At 43.7% G+C, this 25,700-nt stretch overlaps 1 protein-coding gene across 6 annotated transcripts in view; it reads left to right on the top strand.

The window, feature by feature from the left end:
• The first annotated feature begins 2,619 nt into the window (after positions 1–2,619).
• myripb (myosin VIIA and Rab interacting protein b) overlaps positions 2,620–25,700 on the top strand; it is a 200,779-nt gene continuing 177,698 nt past the window's right edge. For 5 of the 6 annotated variants that reach the window (XR_008111213.1, XR_008111214.1, XR_008111215.1 and 2 more), the window contains exon 1: positions 24,533–24,714. Coding sequence is in view for 3 of the 6 variants with exons in the window: in XM_052506166.1 (XP_052362126.1) it covers positions 24,605–24,714 (110 nt within the window). In the remaining 3 variants the exon portion in view is untranslated. Of the gene's footprint in view, positions 3,124–24,532; positions 24,715–25,700 lie in introns of those variants that run through there. The other variant, XM_052506155.1, reaches the window with a different exon arrangement.

Raw genomic sequence — 25,700 nt, 5'->3', positions numbered from 1 at the left:
AGCCACCCTTTGCTTTGATGACAGCTTTGCACACTCTTGACATTCTATCAACCAGCTTCATTAGGAATGCTTTTCCAACAGTTGTGAAGGAGTTCCCACATATGCTGAGCACTTGTTGGCTGCTTTTCCTTCACTCTATGGTCCAACTCATCACAAACCATCTCAATTGGGTTGAGGTTGGGTGATTGTGGAGGTCAGGTCATCTGATGCAGCACACTCCTTGCTGGTCAAATAGCCCTTACACAGCCTGGAGGTGTGTTGGGTCATTGTCCTGTTGACTAAGTGACCCCAAACCTTTGAAGGGTAGTGTCTATATACACATCTTTTAAAATATATTTAAAATAGAGATTTCAGAGTTAATGCCTAAACTTTACCCTGCCTCTGATTCCAAAGGTTGCAAGTTCAAATCCAGCGATTTAAAGGTTTAATTTTAATTTGAAGTCTATCACAAACCTTAATCCTTAAAATATTTTAGTTAATGCCTAAACTCATCCCTAAACTTAAAAACACTGAGTTAATGTATAAACTTGACCTTAAACACTCAACTTCAAAATTTAACATTTGGGAAACATGGATGAACGTCTTATTCTGAATTGAGACAGAGAGCTAGTTGCTCTATATATGAGTGGAAACACTTGGTAATTGATTTCCTAAATTAAAATAATTTTGCGTCTCAACTTTGAGGGGCAAAATAAATTCAGCCGTGGGATGTATTTGGCCCCGCGGGCCACCAGTCGACAATCCCTGCTCTAGCATGAGGCACCTTGATGTACCAGTAAACCCCCTGTTGTAGTTAGTAATGTAATGAGCAGATTTGTATCCGTACACTGTGAAAGATTCTCCATGTCAATTAATCCATTTGGATTTGTATATCACGGCCTAACAACCATTGTAATGACAGAATGTTGATGGTGACAATCTAGTGTTCATTATTCAAATGCTAATGTCATGATAACGACTGTAGTTGGTCCTCAAAGGAAATAAAGTAGATGGTATTCAATAGAAGTTAATGAACTTTCTTATCTCTTCCCGTTCGCTTCATTAGCTGCAATTTATTTTTCATTCACTCACTGGAAGCTAATATGAAGTATTTCTGAGAATGTAATAAAGTGGCTGTAATAAAGACGCTCTGTCCCAGACAAGTGATTTTTGGGACACATTAATTGTGGATCCTTTAAAGATCTTCACAATGACTAGTCCTGATGAGTCATAGGGGTTCAGGCCTACATGAAGGACTTCTACAATGCTAGTGATTTAATTGTGAGTTCTTCTGTTCAATTTGATATGAAGAAGAGATCCAACGCAAAACATGAATGTGAACGGTATATTTTTAGACAGTTATTACTTTTAAATTGCGTGCGCACATCACGATATATTGCATTTACATGTTGTTTAAACATAGGAAAATATTTGTATTCATAAATAAGATGAAGTAATCTGCACCCTTGGTTTGGTGCTTTAACGGTTTAGAGGGAACATAAGCATACAGGTATAGACAGGAACCCACAGTATATCTGGGATGAAATAGAAAGTTCAGTCACTCCACTTCCTTCATTTTGGAGGTCCGGGATCGGCTTCCATTCACAGCACAGTATTTTTTGTCGGCGTTAACCTATTTGATTGTGTGTAGTACTCTTCATTTGTGTTGAAAGTCTGTAATACTAGTTTGAACACAGAGAGTGACGACAAAAAGCCCCAGAGGTCCCCACAGGGACATCTAATCTGTGTAAGGCACCATAGCTGTCTGTCTGTTGTGAGTGTCAGAGAGTGGAGGAGGAAATGGGCTGGATCTTATTCATGCTGTTCTCTTTGCTGAAATCAAAAGTGCTTTGCTGTCTTCTTCTTTTCCCCACTACATTGCTCTCTCCTCAGCACTTTCCTAGCAGATCAAGCGTTGATAAAGAGACAAAGCCTCCACCTTCTCCTTTAGGCTCCTTTGTGGCTTCTGTCCAGATCTCTGCACACCACCCCAGCCACTGCTCACCCCCCAGCCACTGCTCACCCCCCACCCTGCTTCGCAATCCATTGCTGAGGGTTTATGTGCCAAGCCCTGATTCAGCAGGAACAACAATTGATTATGCTGAGATGGTGATGTTTTCAGAGCAGAGGGAAAAATCTATGTTGACACACTAACTCTGCTCCCCACTTGATGAGGCCAAATAGTAGAATGTTCATGTTTAGCCGGATTTACGAGGTTTTGGTTGGTAAAGATTTATCATTGGGGGTTGGCTTGAACAGACTTGACTTGTTGAACTTCTAAATTACATCTACCCACATTTGCATAACATGAAAGTTTCTAATTTTCTATAGCCTACTCATCAGTTTGTTCGGGGTTGCATGCATGGCAGAATGGTAAACTAGAAAGAAAGAGGGTCTTTAAAGAACAGGCTTAATTTGAATTTGAATGGAGAATATGTACTGCGCCCCCTGATTTCTTAAGCAAAGTCCAATGAACACAGCAGAATTGTATATTCATTTCGTTTTAATTGAGTTCTTTGATCCAGCGGGCACCAAGAGAGACAGAGAGATACTGCATGTCTAATTAGTTTACCATGCCTTTGTATCTGCACGCACATCTCAACAGAGTGCCAGTAGCGTTATGAATGAACACCCCGCGCGAGTTAATTCTGCGGGAGCAGGGCTCGCGCTGCCTCCTCGAGTACCGGTGTCGGCTTGAGGCTCTCTGATTGGCTATCTCACAGCATGCCCAGGTGCTGACAAGAGGATGGAATCAGCAGCTGGACCTCACCGCGTTGCATGACAGAGACACCGAGAACAAGGTGCGCCTGGCTATCTTTCCAGTTTTATGCTACCCAGATATTTTTTTGAAATTGGCAGGAGAATCATCAACACAAGGAGAACAACTATACGTAAAGTCTCACCTCAGCGGGTCTGCGCCCTCTCACTCTAATCCAAACCTCGTGACTCTTCTACGGTCCCTGCTGCAGCCGCTGCGTAGGGAAAATAACCCGAAGGCAAGGCAGTCAAAGTATCTGAGAGACATATCTGGAGGAAGTTTACCCTTGTACACGTATCTGAACGCATCCTCCCACGTTGTGTGTCTGGGAGAGCGCTCTGTTTGGAGTCTGTAGCTGGCGGTCATCCGGCGCCCATTGATCTCGTGTAAGTGATCGATTATCAATTCAACTTCTCCTTTTGAGTTATTATAGTCTACCTTTGCCATATGATCGCAAGTAGCATTGACCAAAATTAAGAATGCCCAGATTCAAGATTGAAATAAACTTTGTCCTTGTTGAGAAATAGGTAGACAGAGGCTACCTTGCATGATAGGCCTATCTATACGTTTGTTTACCTCGTTATAGCCTATCCATGTGGACAGTTATGACCCATTTTTTTTGTATTCATTAGCCTGTTTTCTGATAAAGGTGAGACAACATAGCGGGAACCGAAATCCCCTCACCACATTCGTTTATCAACGCCACCTGTTCTGCATGTTGATCACTGATGTTAATGCATGACATTGATAATGTGTTTCAATGGACGGATAGCTGCACTGCAGCAATTGAATTCACGAGGTTCGATCTGAGAAAAAAGGATTGCGTAGATTACACCCTGATTTAAACGTCAATGTAGTTGTAGCCATAGAAATATAATCCCATTCATGCAAAATGCATAAAGAGACCTGGCAATCGGTGTAAATGCGACATATCAGGCACAACATGGTCAATTTCAGGATGCATGATGCAGCGGTAATATACAGGCTAATATAGGTAATTGTGAACAAGTGTTTGGATGCCTCTGACGGTGCAAGGAGGAGTGGCCTTGGTCAAAACCATGGCAATGAATGAATATGGGTGAGAGTGAGTCACGAGAGCGGATTGGGGGGGGGGATTTAGATCAGCCGGAGAAATGTGATGTGTGTCAGGCTGCCAAAAAGTGACGGCTTGCAGTCATACCTTCAGTGTCTGGACTGGTGGGAGTTTTATATTTACTAATGTAATATTATATCCCATGATGTATACTTTTTGGAGCCTCAATATAAGCAAAGCAAGCATGCATACGGAGTGTTGGCTGCAGACACTGTGATGCCTAGACTTAGTGATGCCATTGTTCTCACCTGTTGGTCAGCAAGGTGATGTGTGAAAATGTATGACAATACAGACTGCAAAATGCTAAGTGTTATTATCTTATGGACACATAAAAAAAGCAGGCCTTATTATACTCCTGCACCTGTCTATGTTTATCTTTGATTGGCAAAATATTGTCTTTAAATTCAACAATATCCTACTCTAGGTTAACAATTGGCTACTCACAATAATTAACATCAATATGCCACATTGTGTACATCTGATAGGCTATCAATGTTTATTATAGGCTAGTATACATCTGTATGGTGTGTTATGTTGATGTTAACATTCTAGGATCCTGTCTCCTTTTTTAATTCATATGTATTTGGTGAAAGGTGAAAGTGATGTCATCAGCACAGTTACACAGTAGTTTATTCACAGAAACCGTTGGATACTGCAGATCGCGAATACAATGCAGCTTATTCTCACCTTGCCGCCTACTATAGAGGGTGGTAATTGGGAGGAATGTGCAGGGTGTGATACGATGTAAGACAGTGACAAATGATCAGGTGTTCTTCCCAACCTGAAACCTGCGTTCCCACGAAATGGCACCCTAATTCCCATAGTGCTTGGCTCTGGTGAAAAGTAGTGCACTATTTACAATAAGGGTGTCATTACGGATGCAGATAGTGAGAGCTGTCCTCTCCCTTCTGGTTGAGGGTAAGCACTGATCCTTAAGTTAGCCTCCGAGAGGCTAAAACAAGCAGTTAATTTAGTGCTTGGCTGCCCCTGCCCTTTGAGCTCACAGGCCTGCTTGTTATGCATTCATCTGCTGTGGAGCCCTAGCTGGGTTGCATTGACACCATTACTGTATATAACAGACAGCCTAGCCAACATACAATAAGGTTGTCAGTGTGTGGTTTCATGTCACAATGTGTTAGTAGGTCTGTGCACAATATCGTGTGTGGGTGGGTGGGTGGATGGATGTACCCGTGTCGATGTATGTGTGAATTTCCATTTGAGTGTGTGGGTTTCTGTCTCTGAAGAATGGCATACCCTCCTAACCTTGGACATCCTCAGCTGAGATGTTCTTCAGTCTGACCCAGTTCCATCCGGTATCCACAATCCTGGCCTGTATGTTGCTGTTACATACTGTATCTATTCAATACATATGCTCTCAATACACATGGTGTTATTATTGTCTCTCGTTTAGTCACACAAAGGCCAGGGAAGTCAAAGCTGAACAACAACTAACATTGTTTGTTTACTTAGAGAAAGCATCAAATGAAACATTAGATAAATATAGCTGCGAGCAGCAATGAACGGGGTTCACAGGATGACCGAAAGGACACCATATCAGTTGGATAACAAAACAAGCCTATCATGTAGGAACTGTCTTCCTTTGTGCAATCATGAGTCTAAAGGAGGAGATGATGATTTTGAGCATTAGCGTTACATATGCAAATAATGAGTTGTGGTTAATCTCAGTGATGTCCATGATGGCGATGACAAGTTTCAAGTTGATAGGCTGCTGTGGAGTGGATTTACAGTGGTTTAAATGGACATGTAAAATCAGATTGTTGATTTGTCTGACTGGCTGAACAACACCTTATCATCTGAAGCTGTGGAATCCCATCATCCAAGACCTGCCAAATCTCTACATTCATTCTTTTTTACAGCGTCTTTGAGATTCTCTTTGTAATGACAAGCGCTATATAAAATACATCTATGACTATTATTGTGATTAGTCCAAAAACCAAGTTTAGAGTGAATCTAACTTTAGTCAGATTTGTTATGATTATTTTAAGCATTAGCGTTACATAGTCCAAAAAGTGAATCGTTAATATTGGCCTTCTTTTTTAAAGATATCAATGCCAAAGTTAACATGGTTCACCGTGGTGTAATGTCTTTGATACCCTAAACCGTTTCAAGTTCATAGGCCATTGTGAAGTGGTTTTTCAAAGGGTTTAAATGGACACATAAAATCAGATTTGATTTTATCAAAACTTACCTGACTTACACATTTCTCAGTCATCTCTAAACCAATCCCTTATCCTTTCTCAAACTAAATTAAGAGATGTATACCAAGGGCCTACATACGGAATGTGTTATTGGGAAAGGTTTTCAAAAAAGAAGGCACATTTGTTTAGCATGAGTAAAGACATGTACATACTGTGACGGCCCTGAATTTGTCTGAACAGTCTGTGCTTCTCCTTCCAATAGGGCGCTTCACCTTCCAATAGGGCGCTTCCCCTTTAATTCCCAATTAAATAGCCAGCATCAGATGTGCAAAAGTGCGGTTGTGATGGAGACGTGAATGAGGATGTGTTCAACCCTCAGTTCTGAAGCTTCTCTCTTCCGTTTGTTTTGTTGCATTTAAAAGTGTGCTTTTGTAGCCTAATGGCAAGTTTACCCAGGATCGCATGCACTCTTTGCTTCCGTTGGAGTCCGTTGTTCTTTGTGGCTTTTCTCCGCTGGAGATCTGCTGGCAGATTGGATTGTCTGACTGACCACAACCTATTTGTTTTGGTGTGATGTATTCCGTGATGGTTTATGTAGTTAGTTGTAAGTGAGGACGTATTAGGATTTGATGCGCTTTATAGTTGTGTGGGAAAATAATTGTTATTTTGATTGTATGATTGATACTGGGTTTACACTACACTTGTATGAACGGACAAACGTTGTGTGAGTAAGGTCACTTGAGTTCCCTAAACTTCTTTACCGGGCTGGACTCTTTTTTTTTTTTAGGCCCGAGGTACAGGACTTTTCTGGAAGAACCAGAACTCATTGTTGTTATTATTATGTGTGTGTGTGATCATTTATGTTGGTAATACAACCCATGCAAAAGAATACAGTTGTTTTTGAAGTTATTTCCAATGTTTTAAGGGTTTATGAAAAGTGTATTTCCATCCTGACATTTACATATGTCCTTTGTATTGGTGTAGACTTGACGGACCAGATGGGACTCATTCCCTCCCAAACCAAAAGGAGAAACCAATATTTTCTCTGGTAGACACAACCTACCTGGCACCCCTATAAACAATAGCCTCAAGTCAAAACCGTTACAATACAACGTTTCGAGTCTCTGTCAAACGGGGCGGTGGATATGTGATAATGCTTATAACAGTGCCCCCTGTAGGCCAATCGGTGCAATTCTATTAGACCAAGTTCTCATGGGCTCTAGTTTCTGTGTGCCAATTACAAAAGTTAGCAATCTATGCTTGAGTTTTTTTTTTACCATGTCAAGGGGAAAAAACGTGAACCCCCAATGAGGATTTGCATTGTGGGATTGATGGTGTCTGTGATGACTCATTAGTTCGGGTTAGGCTATCCATGTATTGGTGATGTAAAACTAGGGCAATTCCACAGTAAAGGAATCATTCCAGGGTTTTTCTTTATTTTCACTATTTTCTACATTATAGAATAATAGTGAAGACATAGAAACTATGAAATAACACATGGAATAATGCAGTAACCAAAAAAGTGTTAAACAAATCAAAATATATTTGAGATTCTTCAAAATTAACCACCCTTTGCCTTGATGACAGCTTTGCACACTCTTGACATTCTCTCAACCAACTTCATGAGGTTGTCACCTGGAATCCATTTCAATTAACAGGTGTACCTTGTTAATTTGTGGTATTTCTTTCCTTCTTAATGTGTTTGAGCCAATCAGTAGTGTTGACAAGGTAGGGGTGGTATACAGAAGATAGCCCTATTTGGTAAAATACCAAGTCCATATCATGGCAAGACTGGCTCAAATAAGAAAAGAGAAACAACAGTCCATCATTACTTTAAGACATGAAGGTCAGTCAATACATCAAATATTAATAACTTTGAAAGTTTCTTCAAGTGCAGTCGCAAGAACTATCAAGCGCAATGATGAAACTGGCTCTCATAAAGACCGCCACAGGAAAGGAAGACCCAGAGTTACCTCTGCTGCAGAGGATAAGTTCATTAGTTACCAGCCTCAGAAATCTTAGCCCAAATAAATGCTTTACAGAGTTCAAGTAACAGACATCTCAACATCAACTGTTCAGAGCAGACTGCATGAATCAGTCCTTCATGGTCGAATTGCTGCAAAGAAACCACTACTAAAGGACACAAATAATAATAAGAAACTTGCTTGTGCCAAGAAACAAAAACAATGGACATTTAACCAATGGAAATCTGTCCTTTGGTCTGATGAGTCCAAATGTGAGATTTTTGGTTCCAAGCGCTGTGTCTTTGTGAGACGCGGAGTAGGTGAACAGATGATCTCTGCATGTGTGGTACCCACCGTGAAGCATGGAGGTGTGGGGGTGCTTTACGTTGAAACTGTCTGTGATTTATTTAGAATTCAAGGCACACTTACCCAGCATGGCTACCACAGCATTCTGCAGTGATATGCCATCCCATCTGGTTTGCGCTTAGTAGGACTACCATTTGTTTTTCAACAGGACAATGACCTGAAACACACTTCCAGACTGTGTAAGGGCTATTTGACCAAGAAGTAGAGTGATGGACTGCTGCATCAGTTGAGCTGGCCTCCACAATCACCCAACCTTTTGAGATGGTTTGGGATGAGTTGGACAGCAGAGTGAAGCAAAAGAAGCCAAAGGTACTCAGCATATGTGGGAACTCCTTCAAGACTGTTGAAAAAGCATTCCAGGGGAAGCTAGTTGAGATTGCCAAGAGTGTGAAAAGCTGTCATCAAAGCAAAGGGTGGCTACTTTGAAGAATCTAAAATCTGAAATATATTTTGATTTTGTTTAACACTTTTGTTTTTTTTACTACATGATTTCATCGTTTTGATGTCTTCACAATTATTCAACAAAAAATGTTTTTAAAAACCCATGAATGAGTAGATGTGTCCAGTCTTTTGACTGGTTCTTTACGTCAAACCAAAACCATTTTATTTCAAAGTTTATAAAAACTTGTCATGCCATGACCTTAGTTTCCTTAGTTTTCTTTATTATTTTGGTCAGAGTCAGGGTGGGTATGTTAGTTTTTGTATTGTCTAGGTTATTTTGTATATCTAGGGGTTTTTGTAAGTCTAGGTATATGTAGGTCTATGGTGGCCTGAATTGGTTCCCAGTCAGAGGCAGCTGTCTATCGTTGTCTCTGATTGGGGACCATATTTAGGTAGCCATTTTTCCACAGGGTATTTGTGGGATCTTATTCTATGTTTAGTTGCCTGTCTGCACTTTTCATATTTAGCTTCACGGTTTGTTTGGTTATTTTGTTAGTTTTTTCAATGTTCTTTCTTAATTAAATAAGAATGTATGCATATCACGTTGCGCCTTGGTCTCCTCCATACAATAAACGTGACTAAACCATAGAACTCTATGCCCAAGGACTACTTTGAACTATTTACGCAGATCATTTCACAAAAACAAATAATGGAAGAACTGTGTAGATGCAAAGACTGTTAACAGAATTACAGTCAAATCTCCCTCAGTTTTGTTAAATACATTACTTTCAGAAAGTGTTCACACTCCTTGACTTTTTAAACATTTTGTTGGTTTACATCCGGGATTTAAAATGATTGAATTGTATTTAACTCTACTGTGCTGTTCTGTACTGTGATGTCCAAACTTGTGAAACATATACATTCTTTCTGCAGGCATCTTTGAATCTTAATTCGGAGCGTAGACATTGGTTTCAGCAAGTATTCATACCCCTTGATTTTTTTCCCCCCACATTTTGTTGTGTTACAGCCTGAATTAAAAATGTATTCAATTGTTTTGTTTTTCTCACTTATCTACACAAAACAACGCATAATAACAAAGTGAAAACCTACTTTTAGACATTTTTGCTAATTTATTGAAAATTAAATACAGAAATATCTAATTTACATAAGTATTATTTTTTTGTCACTGGCCTACTCACAGTACCCCATAATGTCAAAGTGTAATTCTTATTTCAAAATATTTACAAATGAATGAAAAATGAAGAATCTGAAATGTATTCAACACCTTTGTTATGGCAAGCCTAAATGGACTCCCTCTGTGTGCAATAACGGTGTTTAACATGATTTTTGTCATCTCTGTACACCGCACCTACAATTATCTGTAAGGTCCCTCAGTCAAGCAGTGAATTTCAAACACAGATTCAACCTCAAAGATCAGGGAGGTTTTCCAATGTCTCGAAAAGAATGTCACCTATTGGTAGATTGGTAAAAATGAAAAAAAGCCGACATTGAATTCCCCTTTGAGCATGATGAAGTTATTAATTACACTTTGGATGGTGTATCAATACACCCAGTCACTGTCACGACTTCCGCCGAAGTCGGATCCTCTCCGACCGCGTCACCGGTCTTCTGGCCATCATCGATCCATTTTCCATGTGTTTTGTTTTGTTTTTCCCCACACCTGTTTTCAATTCACTCAAATATTTAACCATCTGTCCCCCCCATGTGTGGGATTGTTTATTGTAAGTGCTTGTGCACATGTTGACAGGTGCGCAACGGGTTTTGTACCCATGTCTTGTTACTCTTTATGCCGTTGGTTTTGCAATTAAACTGCTTTGGCTATTACTTAGTTCTGCTCTCCTGCATCTGACTTCCCTGCCACCAGTTACGCACCCCTTACAGAATCCCACACCCGAATATGGAGTCAGCAGGAGCAGGTGCCCCTGGTATGGGGGTCGAGGAGCTTGTCCAGGAACATACAGCAATGCTCCACCATCTCAGCGCCGCCATGGACCGCGTCGTCCAACCTATGGACCGCTGGGAGAGACTGAGAGTGCCTTCAGTACCTCCAACAGCACAACAGGGGCCTCCACTACTCACTACCCCTGCACCCGGTTCCAGTGTGATTCGCCTCGCCCTCCCCCGGGTATGACGGGACAGCTGCCCGCTGCCAGGGTTTCCTGCTGCAGTTGGAGCACATGTTGGCAACCGTCCACCTGGCTCCTTTGGGCCGTGAAACGGTGTCCGCCCTAGTCTCATGCCTCTCGGGGAAAGCCCTGGAGTGGGCCAACGGCGTGTGGGTGGAAGGAGATGCGGTGATGGACCACTTTGAGGAGTTCACCCGTTGTTTCCGGGCAGTCTTCGACCACCCACCCGAGGGTAGAGTGGCGGGTTAATGTCTTTTCCATCTGCGGCAGGGGACAAGAAGCGCACAGGAGTTCGCTTTGGACTTTCGGACCCTGGCCGTCGGTGTGGGATGGAACGACAGGGCCCTGTTCGACCACTATCGCTGTGGTTTGCGCGAGGAAGTCCGTTGAGAGTTAGTTTGCTGGGACACCACCCTCACATTCGACCAGCTGGTGGACCTGTTCAGTCGGCTGGATAACCTGCTGGCTACCCGCAGACGTCCAGATCGGGGTCTGTTGGTTCTATCCCCATAGTTTACGGATCCCTATCGTTCCTGTGGATATTCCCTTCCCAGTTCACACCTTGAGATAGTCGACCATTAGGGTCAGGGTTGACTAGGGAGGCCACCACTCTGGGCATGGTGACGCAGGGGGTCACACGGAGAGAATCGGTCTCTTTCTCATTGACTCTCCTGTGTTTCCCATGGTGCTAGGCCTACCCTGGTTAGTTTGTCATGACCCCACTGTTTCATGGCAACGGAGGGCTCTCACAGGGTGTTCGCGAGAGTGCTCAGCGAGGTGTTTAGGGGTTTCCGTTGGTGCTTCTACGGTGGAAAGTCCAGACCAGGTCTCCACCGTGTGCATTCCCCCCAAATATTCCGATTTGGCTCTCGCCTTCTCCAAAAAGAAGGCGACTCAATTACCACCCCATCGATGGAGGGATTTTGCGAACAATCTCCTGGTAGACGCCGAACTTCCCAGGAGTCACATGTATCCCCTGTCACAGGCGGAGACGGTGGCTGTGGAAACATATGTCTCCGAATCCCTCCGAATACATTCGGTCCTCCACTTCACCTGCCTCCTCGAGTTTATTTTTTGTGAAGAAGGATGGAGGTCTGCGCCCATGTATTGACTATCGAGTACAGTTACTCGCTACCTTTTATTGCCACGGCAATTGAGTCAATGCACGGAGCACGCTTCTTCATCAAACTTGATCTCAGGAGTGCTTACAATCTGGTGCGTATCCGGGAGGGAGACGAGTGGAAGACTGCATTCAGTACGACCTCAGAGCATTATGAGTACCTCGTCATGCTCCATCAGTTTTCCAAGCCTTTGTAGACAAGATTTTCAGGGATGTGCACGGGCAGGGTGTAGTGGTGTATATTGATGACATTCTAATATACTCCCCCTACACGCCCCGAGCATGTGTCCCTGGTGTGCAAGGTGCTAGGTCGACTGTTGGAGCATGACCTGTACACCAAGGCTGAGAAATGCCTGTTCTTCCAACAGTCCGTCTCCTTCCTAGGGTACCGCATTTCCACCTCACGTGGAGATGGAGTGACCGCATCTCAGCCGTGCGTAATTGGACAACTCCCACCATAGTAAAGTAAGTCCAGCGGTTCCTATGGTTTGCCAATTACTACTGGAGGTTTATTCAGGGTTTTGGTGAGGTAGCGGCTCCCATTACCTCATTGCTGAAGGGGGGGCCCAGTACTTTTGCAGTGGTCAGCTGAGGCGGACAGGGCTTTTGGTCACCTGAGGGCTCTCTTTACCTCGGCTCCCATGCTGGACCATCCGGATCCCTCTTTTGCGTTCACAGTGGAGGTCGACGCGTGCTCTCTCAGCGGTCGGGTACGCCACCGAAGCTCAGCCTGGTGGAGTGAAACTTAGAAGCGGGGGACCGGGAGCTGTTGGCTGTCGTCAAGGCTCTGATGGCGTGGAGACATTGGCTTGAGGGGGTTAAATACCGTTTTTTCATCTGGACTGACCACTGCAATCTGGAGTACATCCGGGCAGCAAGGAGACTGAACTCTCGCCAGGCGAGGTGGGGCATGTTTTTCACCTGTTTTTTTTTTTTTTTTCCCCTTCACACCAGGTTTCCAAAACGTGAAGGCAGACTCACTGTCCCCGACTGTATGACACAGAGGAGCGGCCCATGGATCCCACTCCTGGCCTCCTGCCTGGTGGCGCCGGGTAGTGTGGGAGCTGGACGCGGATATTGAGCAGGCGTTACGTGCAGAGCCCACTCCCCTCCAGTGCCCCGATGGGCGTGTCCGTGATCTATTGGGCCCACATGTCACCCTCCTGTGGTCATCCTGGGATTGGTCAGACGGTGCACTGTATGGTTGGGAAGTACTGGTGGCCTACCTTGGCCAAGGACGTGAGGGTTTATGTTTCCACCTGCTCGGTGTGCGCCCAGTGCAAGGCTCCTAGGAACCTGCCCAGAGGGAAGCTACACCCCTTACCCGTTCCACAGCGGCCTTGGTCCCCCCCCCACAGAGTAACACCATCCTGGTCAGTTCTCTAAGTCCTGCAGTCCCCGCCCTCTGCCCGATCTCCCTATGGCCCTACAGATTGCGGAGGCCTTGTTTACGCACTTCTTCCGGAACTACAGGGTGCCTGAGGATATAGTGTCTGATCGAGGTCCCCAGTTCACTTCGAAGGTCTGGAAGGCGTTCATGGATTGTCTGGGGGTCTCGATCGGCCTTACATCTTGGTTTCATCCCGAGAGTAATGGGCAGGTGGAGAGAGTGAACCAGGATGTGGGCAGGTTTCTGATATCGTATTGACAGGATCGGTGTGGGAAATGGGCAGCGTTCGTGCCCTGGGCCGAGATGACTCAGAACTCGCTCCGCCACTCCTCCACTAACCTCTCCCCCTTCCAGTGCGTACTGGGGTACCAGCCGGTTCTGGCGCCTTGGTCTGACTCTGATGCCGAGGCTCCTGCAGCGGACGACTGGTTCAGGCGTGCGGAGGAGACATGGGACGCCGCCCATGTTCACCTCCAGCGGGCCGTGCTGCGCCAGAAAGCCAGCGCAGACCATCACCGCAATGAGGCCTCGGTGTTCGCACCGGGGGACCGGGTCTGGATCTCTACCCAGAACCTGCCCCTCCGCCTGCCCTGCCCGGAAGCTGGGTCTGCAGTTTGTGGGGCCATTTAAAGTCCTGAGGAGAGGGAACGAGGTTTGTTACAGCTTCTCCCTGATTACCATATTAACCCCTCGTTCCATGTGTCTCTCCTCAGGCCGGTGGTGGTTGGCCCGTTCCAGGATTCTGAGGTGCGGGAGGTTCCTTCCCGCCCCCTCTGGACATCGAGGGGGCCACGGCATACTCAGTTCGCTCCATACTGAATTCGAGGCGTCGGGCGAGAGGCCTTCAGTACCTCGTGGAGTGGGAGGGTACGGTTCGAAGGAGAGGGGCTGGGTTCCGGTGGAGAACGTGTTGGACCCTTCAATGCTGCGGGAGTTCCACCGTCTCCGTCCGGATCGCCCTGCGCCTCGCCTTCCGGGGTGTCCCCGAGGTTGGCGCGCTGCTGGAGCCGCGCGTCAGGGCAGGGCGGGGCGGGGGTACTGTCAAGACTTCCGCCGAAGTCGGCTCCTCTCCTTGTTCAGTCGGCTTCGCCGGTCTTCTAGCCATCGATCCATTTTTCATTTTCCATCTGTTTTGTCTTGTTTTTCCTCACACCTGGTTTCAATTCCCTCAATTACTTGATGTGTATTTATGTTCCCCCCATGTCTTTGTGTGGGATTGTTTATTGTAAGTGCTTTTGCACATGTTGACTGGTGCACGATGGATTTTGTATGAGTTCTGGTTACTCTTTATGCTGTTGGTTTTGCTATTAAACTGCTTTGGCTATTACTTAGTTCTGCTCTCCTGCGTCTGACTTCCCTGGCACCGGTTATGCACTCCTTACAGTCACTACTAAGATACATGCATCCTTCTTAACACATTTGAAGGAAGGAAACCTCTCAGGGATTTCACCATGAGGCCAATGGTGACTTTAAAACAGTTACAGAGTTTAATGGCTGTGATAGAAAAAAACTGAGGATGACTCAACAACATTGTAGTTGCTCCACAATACTAACCTGATTGACAGAGTGAAAATTAGGAAGTCTGTACAGAATAAAAATATTCCAAAAACATGCATCCTGTGTTCAACAAGGCACTAAATTAATACTGCATAAATTGTGGCAAATCAATTAAGCTTTTTGTCCTGAATACAAAGTGTTACCTTGGGGCAAATCCAATACAACACATTAGCTAAAGGGTAGAGCTGCCGCTTTCAAGGAGCGGGACTCTAACCCGGAAGCTTATAAGAAATCCCCCTATGCCCTCCGACGAACCATCAAACAGGCAAAGTGTCAATACAGGACTAAGATCAGATTGTACGACACAGACTCTGACGCTTGTCAGATGTGGCAGGGCTTGCAAACCATTACAGTCTACAAAGGGAAGCTGTAGAGGAACAGGTTGAGTGCTTCAAGTTCCTTGGAGTCTACATCACCAACAATCTAACATGGTTCAAGCACACCATGACAGTCATGAAGAGGGCACGACAAAACGTATTCCCCCTCAGGAGACTCAAGATTTGGCATGGGTCCTCAGATTCTCGAAAGATTTTACAGCTGCACCATCGAGAGCATCCTGACGGGTTGCATCACTGCCTGGTATGGCAACTTGCTTGTCCTCCGACCGCAAGGCACTACAGAGGGTAGTGCCTATGGCCAAGTACATCACCGAGGCCAAGCTTCCTGCCATCCAGGTCCTCTACAGCAGGTGGTGGCAGAGGATGGCCATAACAAATGTCAGACTCCAGCCACCCTAGTCATAGACTGTTCTCTCTGCTACCGCATGGCAAGCGGTACTGGAGCGCCAAGTCTCGGTCCAAGAGGCTTCTAAACAGCTTCTACCCCCAAGCCATATGACTCCTGAACAGCTAATCAAATGGCTATCCAGACCTTTTGCACCACCCCCCCCCCCTTCTACGCTGCTGCTACTCTCTGCTATAATCTATGTATAGTCACTTTAATAACTCTACCTACATGTACATATTACCTTGACACCGGTGCCCCCGCACATTGACTCTGTTCCGGTACCCCCTATATAGATTCACTATTGTTATTTTACTGCTGCTCTTTAATGATTTGTTACTTTTATCTCTTACTTTTAAAAAGTGTTTTCTTAACTTCATTATTGGTTAAGGGCGTGTAAGTAAGTATTTCACTGTAAGGTCTACCTGTTGTATTCGGCACGTGACAAATAGCATTTGATTTGATTACTGAGTACCACTCCATATTTTCAAGCATAGTGGAGGCTGCATCATGTTATGAGTATGTTTGTTATCGTTAAGGCCAAATCTACACTATTGCTTGCCAAGAAGTCAGTGAATGAGTGGTCAAGTAACAGTTTTGACTTAAATCTACTTGAACATCTATGGCAAGACCCTGAGTGGTTATCTAGCGAAGATCTACAACCAATTTGACAGAGATTGAATAATTTTGAAAAGAATAATGGGCAAATGTTGCACTACCCAGGTGTGGAATGATCTTAGAGACTTACCCAGAAAGACTCAGCTGTTATCACTGCCAAAGGTGTTTCTGCAAAGTTTTGACTCAGAGGTGTGAATATGTATATACATTAGAGATTTCTGTATTTAATTTGCAATACATTTGGAAAAATATCTAAAATATTGTTTTCACTTTATTATGGTTTATTGTGTGTAGATGGGGGAGATAAACAAATCAATTTAATCAATTTAGATTTTTCTTTTAAATCAAGGGGTATAAATACTTTCTGAAGGCACGGTAGGCTTCAAATTAAGATTCAAAGATGTCTGCAGAAAAAACATCTATGTTTCACAAGTTTAGACATCACAGTACAGCAGAGTACAATACAGTAGAGTACAATACAGTACATTATACATTATTCACTACTTTTACTGTACCGTACGCTACTGTGCTTCACTGGAATGTGCTGTCCAAACTTGTGAGACATTGTTGTCTATGATTGGTTCCAATTTGGTCTGTCACCAATCATGGACGTCTACGTTTGGGCTAAATCAAGGCCAATCCAGACCAAATAGGCCGTGGCGGACTGACCAAATTTAAACTACTTTTTAACTTCTATGGATGTTCTTTGTCGGTCAGTGCTCAGTAGGTGCAGATGCTGGTTATAGTAAATGGAAAGAGGGGGCTCATGGGTGAGAGAGAGATTAGCTGAACTTGATTTCTGTACTCTGATTTCCCATTGTAGCCAATTGAATTGCAGTATTCCATTATATATATTTTTTTCAGTAATTATGTTACTGAATGGGTAACAGAATTCTGAGTTTTAATAATTTAATAATAAATAAAAAAATGATATATACCTTCATACCGACCCTGTGTCATACCGGGATATTCGGTAATACCGACACTGAACACAAGGAGCACTGCCTTCAAACCCCACTTATACTCTGTAATCCGAAGGTTAGCAATGCTAATACTAAGTACATGTAAAATCCCAAAGAGAATGCAAAGAAGTGCATTGCCAAAATGTAGTACAGTTTCTGACCTAAACTACACAAGTATACAAATAACTCAAAAATACTACTCACAGTTTACCTCACGCATGAAACAAATATTAGCCAGCAAGGCTCTTGATCCAGGAGGGGATCCTCTGCTGTTACCAGGCGAAAGCTTGATTTAAGGAAGAAGCTAACAACTCAGCTAGATAGCTAACTAGCTACTAAATTAGCAAACCAAATACACAACTTGGAGCATTTAGCACATTTTAGACAGTTAATTGAATAGTTATAAGATATCTAGCTGGCAAACATTTAGTTGTGAATTCCATACTGTAATCACCTGGTGCATGCTGCACAACAGTAAGTGACTCACAAGGCTCTGGTCTCTCGTCATTGTATGCTTGTAAACCAGCACCATGTGACGCGTGACTGGTTGACTACCATAAGCTTCATAATAATGTGACAGGTGAGATAAAGCACATTGTGTTCTTCATCTCATAATGTTTCCAAATACTCTGGTATATGGTATAGCGTCCAAGCTGGTCTACCTTCTTAATTGTTACTTGTGTAACTTTCATTATCCTCCCTGCTCATGCTGCAGAGAAATGTGAAGATATCTTAAAGATATACATTTTTTTGGTAACGTAATTACAAGGCACAAGGCAATGTTTGTTACAGAAGGAAAATAATCTATCCAAAACTAAATATCTGTTGATATTAGTTAGCAGGGGTCTTCACTTCAACATGATTGTATTTAGATATATTTCTAATACCTTTTTTGAAGACTTTTTCTGGTAGACATTTTCTAAGACCCCTTTTCCATATGTTTGACCAGAAATCAAAGCATTAGTTAACTCGTTTTTAAGATAGATACATTTTTCAATCATTTCCTATGCCTCCATTTTCCCAAAATATAGCTGAAGTAGCTTTCATTTGACGCTCAATTCGATATGCTCCTATAATGTTGGTACTGTTGGGTTCGACATTTTGAACATTGAGATATGAAATAAATGATAGAGAAGAATCAAAGGAGAAAGTTAATGGTTCTCTGAAGAAGGCTTTGGAATGTGTTGGGAGGAGAGGAGAGCGATGTGTTGATATAGGTTAAGACAGATGGATATTGGTGGAGGGGTTGAGGTAGGAGGTGAGGGGTGAGGTCAGTTCCCCTTAAGGGAGTAATCAGGGTTAGTATCTGGTTACCTTCTTTCCTGTGGAGCCATACACTGTAAGAAGGAGGAGTGTCTTAAGTAGGATAAATATATCTGAGTGGGACAAATGTTGAGTTGTCTGTTTTCAGCTGTACAGAACCTTTGGGGAATGAATAAACGTGGCTTCTCTAGTGCCTGTGAGTTATTTACTCTGAAAAATAAGAACCTAACAGTCCTTAGGGGAGTAGGTAGAAATTTCCCGTGGACGTGGATCTGGAGTTCGTACCTGGGGAAAACTTCACTCCGAGTGTAGGCTTTCTTTATGGGACTGTCTGATTCCCTGTCTTTAGTAGACATAAGTCACATGACACCTGTTGTGAGTTGGTATGTTGTTGTTTTCATTCACTAGTGCATGTAATGACTCACTGAAAAAATGCAACCTTTTCTCTTAGCTCTTTGAGGTAAATGTAGCTATTGTCTGGGAGTTCACATGTCTTGTAGGATTGCGATAGACCATACCCATTTTATAAGACATTGAAACGTTGTGGACACAATCCCCAAGCACCGTAGCAGATCAGCACAGTTTGGTATCTGTAGATGGGTCCCGCGTGCGTACGGCCCAGTACATCACTGGGGCAAAGCTGCCTACCATCCAGGACCTCTACACCAGGCGGTGACAGAGGAAGGTCCTAAAAATTGTCAAAGACCCTAGTCATGGACTGTTCCCTCTACTACCGCATGGCAAGCGGTGTACCGGAGTGCCAAGTCTAGGACAAAAAGGCTTCTCAACAGTTTTTACCCCCAAGCCATAAGACTCCTGAACAGGTAACATCCCCCTGCTACTTTCTGTTTATCTTATATGCATAGTCACTTTAACTATACATTCATGTACATACTACTTAAATGGCCTGACTAACCAGTGCTCCCGCACATTGGCCAACTGAGCTATCTGCATTGTGTCCCACCACCTGCCAACCCCTCTTTTAACGTTACTGCTACTCTCTGTTCATCATATATGCATAGTCACCTTAACCATACCTACATGTACATACTACCTCAATAAGCCTGACTAACCGGTGTCTGTATAAAGCCTTGCTACTCTTATTTTCAAATGTCTTTTTACTGTTTTATTTCTTTACTTACACACACACACACACACACACACACACACCTTTTTCCCTGCACTATTGGTTAGAGCCTGTTAGTTAGCATTTCACTGTAAGGTCTACCTACACCTGTTGTATTCTGCGCAAGTGACAAATAAACTTTGATTTTATTTGAAATGGCACCCTATTCCCTACATAGTGTACTACTTTTGACCCATTTGGGACGCAAACGGTGTGTAACTCACACATCCCACTGTGCTGCTGGATTCAGGAATGCATCATCAATGGAAACGGTCAGTTTCAGTGGGCAGTGTGAACGGTGGCTTCCACGGAGCCTAAATCTCTGCGTCACCGCGGCGAGCAGATGTGCTCTGACACACACACACACACTCAAACACACACACTGGCGTAATTGATGCCCTCCACCCACTGTCCTTGACATGACTACAAAAAGCAGGACTGAATAATTGCCTCCCCCTGTGGGTTGTGAGTAATGATGCATTTTCCCTCCTCTAGTCTATACAGTAATTGTATTTTGGGCTCTGGTCAAAAGGAGTGGACTATATAGGGAATAGGGTGCCATTTGGGATGCAGATTATGACCTACCTACCTATATGGCCCTCCCCAAGGCAGATGTAGTACAATAGACCAAATAGCGCTGTTCTTTTCTCCTACTGTACGTCAGAGACCGAACAATCAGCTAGAGGAAGTCCAGAGCCAAGGGGTAGGACGATTAATGGCCTTGTACTGTATTCTCCCCTTGCTCCCTCTGTCATCACCAGGATTATTGTTTTATCAGGAGGGACACAGGCATTGTACCACGGGGTGTCTTGAAGCCACTCGTGTGCATCTGCTTTCTGAATTTGTGTTCAGAAAGCAGGTTCCAATCAGGCAGAAATACAAGGAAAGAACAGCATGGTATTACAACCTTCAGAGTGGGATAAACAATAGAAAATGCCTGGACACTTTCCCACTGTGAATGCAGTGCAATTGTATTTTGGGTTATTTAATTGAACTTTTTAATTACTTTTAGATTTGTATTTGTTGTATTATGTTATCTGGTACACTTATTTGTATTTAATTAGATATTCTATATAATTGGACTTTTTACCTATTTTGTTCAACAACAAAAAATTACATATTTTTGACAAATAAAAGCATTTTTATATAGTAAACACTTGGCCTTCTCTTGATTTAGAGAAATAATTAGCACCCCAGTAGTGTAGGGGTTCTATCATACAATCGGTTGAAGGAGAAACCAACTTTTGAGTGTTATGGAAGTGGCTAGTCTTCATAGGTGTAAGGATAATTAGGAGTCTGAATCTTGGGTATTTGGTGCAGGAACCTTTAAGCTAATATTCTATAAGAGGTGCAGGAACTCAAGTAGTAGATCATTTAAGGTGCTGGAACACACTACCGGTGTGCTCCAGCCCAGGTCAAGCAGCATTGGTGGAAAAAGTACTAAATTGTCATATTTGAGTAAAAGTAAATATATCTTAATAGAAAATTACTTGAATTGAAAGTCGCCGAGTAAAATACGAGTTGAGTATTTGGTTTTAAATATATTTAAGTATCACAAGTAAATGGAATTTCTAAAATGTACTTAGTTGAAGTCAGAAGTTTACATACCTTAGCCAAATACATTTAAACTCACAATTCCTGACATTTAATCCTAGTAAAAATTCCCTGTCTTAGATCAGTTAGGATCACCGCTTTATTTTAAGAATGTGAAATGCCAGAATAAGAGTAGAGAGTGATTTATTTCAGCTTTTATTTCTTTCATCACATTCCCAGTGGGTCAGAAGTTTACATACACTCAATTAGTATTTGGTAGCATTGCCTTTAAATTGTTTAACTTGGGTCAAATGTTTCTCATAGCCTTCCACAAGCTTCCCACAATAAGTTGGGTGAATTTTGTCCCATTCCTCCTGACAGAGCTGGTGTAACTGAGTCATGTTTGTAGGCCTTGTTCGCACAAGCTTTTTCAGTTCTGCCCACAAATGTTCTATAGGATTGAGGTCAGGGCTTTGTGATGGCCACTCCAATACCTTGAAGTAGCTACTTTCTGTTCATCATATATGCATAGTAACTTTAACCATATCTACATGTACATACTACCTCAATCAGCCTGACTAACCAGTGTCCGTATGTAGCCTCGCTACTTTTATAGCCTCACTACTGTATATAGCCTCGCTACTTTTATAGCCTCACTACTATATATAGCCTGTCTTTTTACTGTTGTTTTATTTCTTTACTTACACCTATAATACCTTTTTTTGCACTATTGGTTAGAGCCTGTAAGAAAGCTTTTCACTGGAAGGTCTACTACACCTGTTGTATTCGGCGCACGTGACAAATAAACATTGATTTGATTTCTACATACCTTCCAGAGATGTGTTTATAACATACAATATGATATTGGAAATAGATTTCCAATTAGATAGGGGCGGCAGGTAGCCTAGGGGCGGCAGGTAGCCTAGGGGCGGAAGGTAGCCTTGGGATGGCAGGTAGCCTAGGGGCGGCAGGTAGCCTAGGGGCGGCAGGTAGCCTTGGGACGGCAGGTAGCCTTGGGACGGCAGGTAGCCTTGGGACGGCAGGTAGCCTTGGGATGGCAGGTAGCCTAGGGGCGGCAGGTAGCCTAGGGGCGGCAGGTAGCCTTGGGGCGGCAGGTAGCCTAGGGGCGGCAGGTAGCCTAGGGGCGGAAGGTAGCCTTGGGATGGCAGGTAGCCTAGGGGCGGCAGGTAGCCTAGGGGCGGCAGGTAGCCTAGGGGCGGCAGGTAGCCTAGGGGCGGAAGGTAGCCTAGTGGTTAGAGCATCGGACCAGTAACTGAAAGGTTGCTTGATCGAATCCCAGAGCTGACAAGGTAAAAATCGTTCTGCCCCTGAACAAGGCAGTTAACCCACTGTTCCTTGGCCGTCGTTATAAATAAGAATTTGTTCTTAACTGACTTGCCTAGTTAAATAAATAAAAATGGTCAAAAAGGTTCTGATGATGATGCTTGAGCAAGACTGAGTAAATGAAGTGATGAATGGTGAGAGGGAGAAGAGGGTCTTCATGTCTAAGTCTAAGTCAATAATGTAGCACATAATTGTCAGATCTTATGAATCTCCATTCTCTCCATCCCCTCTCATCTCACTCAATAGGGATGTGCTGCATCCAGACTCGTACGCTTGTACCATATGATAACTTTATTGTCCATTTACATAGAAATGCATTTTGTGAGGTCATCAATAGGGATGCACCGATATGACATTTTTGGCCGATATCCAATATTTGGCTGATATCCAATATTTTCCTTGTCAAAATCCAGATATTTATTTATTTAAAATTTGTAGTGGCCTTTTTAAGCATTCTAGTACAGTTAAATAGTTGAAACACACACTGACCAAAAAGTGGCATTTTACGTATGTCAACATTACCAGTAAAACATAATCAAAACCTATTTCTTTCACTTGCTGTGTTGTTTTGTTGTTCATTTGTTCAGTCGTTTTATTCTCAACCAGGATTTCATCATGCATGTCAAGCAGTGAAGTTTCAGCTCTGTCTGTCCGTGGCCTCTTCTGTCGTGGGTCCTCTTACTCGGTGCGCACTGTCACTGTGTCCGTTACCATCTTGTCCAGCTGTGTCTAACATTTAACATAAACCCTGTTTCTTATCTGCATCGACGTAGCGGCCCATGTACCTAGCATCGAGCAGGGTGGCGACACCATAAAGAGGCTTAGAGAGAATGCCACCGAATCACTTGTTCACAGCCTCGAGTAGTGTATTTTTCAAGTTTTAACCATACGGTCTCTGTCGGCAATTTTGTTGATCAGGCGTTTCAATGCCATGACAGAGGGTATCACGTCTGCTGCAGACTCAGTTGATGACCTTATTTCTCGAGTCAGTTGTTTCGAATGGAGCTAGGAGTGTGTTCATGTTTACAAGTTTCAAACATGTTCTCAAATGGCAGCAGCAGTATGAGAACCAGCACATTCTTGAGCATGCAGTAATGCTTTCCTCAGTACGAAATCCTTGTCAACCCACTGTGCTGTCAGACTCTGCATGCTCATGAGTCTGACATCGCTGGTCCAAATGTCAGTCGTGAAGCTAATAGCAGTGACAAGTAGCTCATGGATGTGCGTTTCAACAATACTGCGTAACTCCTGTAGGGCAACATCTGAAAAATAGTGCCTACTTGGTAGTGTGTACCGGGGCTCGAGGTGTTCGACCAGTTGGCGAAAGCCAACATAACATCATCCATGACAGAGAACGGTTGATTGTCAAGGGCAATAAATTCCATTATCTTGGCCTTAATGGATTTCGCCTTTGAGTTGCCTCGCTGAAATGTTCTTACTCTTTCAAATTACTGCAATACTTGAAATTGTTTAGTAGTTGGAAGTGGGCGCTTCGTTTCTTTCTGCTTTTGTTCTAAGTAATCGCTGAAAGTCTGGGGGTGATGCACTTTCAAGTGAGTAATTAGGTTTGTGGTATTGAAAGATTTCACTCTCTCTCCCTTCCTCGGGAAATAATAGCAGCACAAACGTTGCAGATGGCCTTTTTGTTATCTTCCTTTGAATCTTCAACATAGATCCACACAGCAGACATTGTGGGCTAGGTTAGGAATGCTGTGTTGCACGTGTAGCGCTATATTTTTAGTGGCGTCATTACGTCATCTACCTACGTTGTAAAGGTATGCAAGTCAGCTTTGACAATGGTTTTGCACATTGGCGTTAAACTAGACATCGGGCCGACGTTGGCGTTTTTAGCTAATATCATCCGATTCCGATATTCTTTCCGATATGCTTACCGATATATCATACATCCCTAGTCATCAATACACTACAGTACAACATAACACAAAGCAAAACCGCCGGAACATTTAATGTAGAAAGTCTTGATAGACACAGTTATGGACCGTCTCCACCACTTCTCTCTAAACCCCCTCTACCTCCTCCCCTGTGCAGGGTCGTCCCTGCCCCGGCCTCCCGAGTGCCCCCCTGCAGCAGTACCCCGTGGCGTTGGCAAGGCCAGGAGAGATGGGGCGCAAGCTGGACCTGTCGGGCTTGACGGACAATGAGGCAGAGCACGTGCTGAAGGTGGTGCAGAGGGACATGAAGCTGAGGAAGAAGGAGGAGGACAGGCTCAGGTGAGTTGGGGAACTGGGGGAATTGATGTGGGGTCGGGAATGCAGGATGGGCCCCCCACCCATTTTGTTAAAAGAGGGATTTGCTGTTCGGATATTTGAGAAAATGTACGATATTTGGTAACATTTTACTCCAGTGTCAAACAATTTACCACTTAAAACATGAGTTGTAAATTAATGAAAATGTGGTGCCCCCAGGACTCTACCTGGTATACGATCCCCCTTTAATACACACATTTTTGCTGATAGTTGTCCTATCCTAATCTGTGACATACCTGCCTGACTTTTTCTGAGTTTGGGGAAAGATAGTTGTGCTGATGCTTCTGGATGTAAAGAGGGAATAAGTTCTGACTGTCTCTTATGCCTAGTCAGACTGTGTGGATGTCAGATACTGTAGGGGTCTCAGGGTCAGGTCTCAGAGTGCCTCAGAATGCTGTTCTTCTTCACACACCCCTGAGAGACAGTTCCTTCTGTCAGATGCGACAGGCTTCCTCCCTCTCCTCCTTTTCCTCTGTCCCTCTCTTCACATTTCCTCCCGACCTCCATCCCTCACCCTCTGACAGGCTGTAACTACTACAGGGGCGTATTCATTCCGGAAATCGTTTACCGTTTTTTAAGAACCAAACGGAAGAAAACCGAGCAAACCAACAGTTTTCTATTGGACAAATTCAAGGTAGGTCCCGCCCCGTTTCGGCGTGATGAACACATCCCAGTCTTACTCCCTCTCCTCCTTCTCCTCCCCCTCTCCCCTCCATCTCTCCCCCTCTCTCTGTGTGACAGGCTGCAGCTAGGGGATACAGTGTTGTGATGTTGACAGTCTCCCGTGGAGAACTGTCATCAAATGTATTGGCAGATCAGACCGTCTGGTTTGTGATGCATCAGCAAGCCTATGTTGTGGTGATCCTGGTGGACGCCTCGAAGCCATTCAGAGATGATTATACAAATCTATCAAACTGAATATGGAAATATGTGTACATATTTGAGGGTTT

This window comes from Oncorhynchus keta, chromosome 4, assembly GCF_023373465.1.
Source record: "Oncorhynchus keta strain PuntledgeMale-10-30-2019 chromosome 4, Oket_V2, whole genome shotgun sequence".
Classification (NCBI taxonomy): Eukaryota; Metazoa; Chordata; class Actinopteri; order Salmoniformes; family Salmonidae; genus Oncorhynchus; species Oncorhynchus keta.
This window is presented reverse-complemented; position numbering and strand designations above follow the sequence as displayed.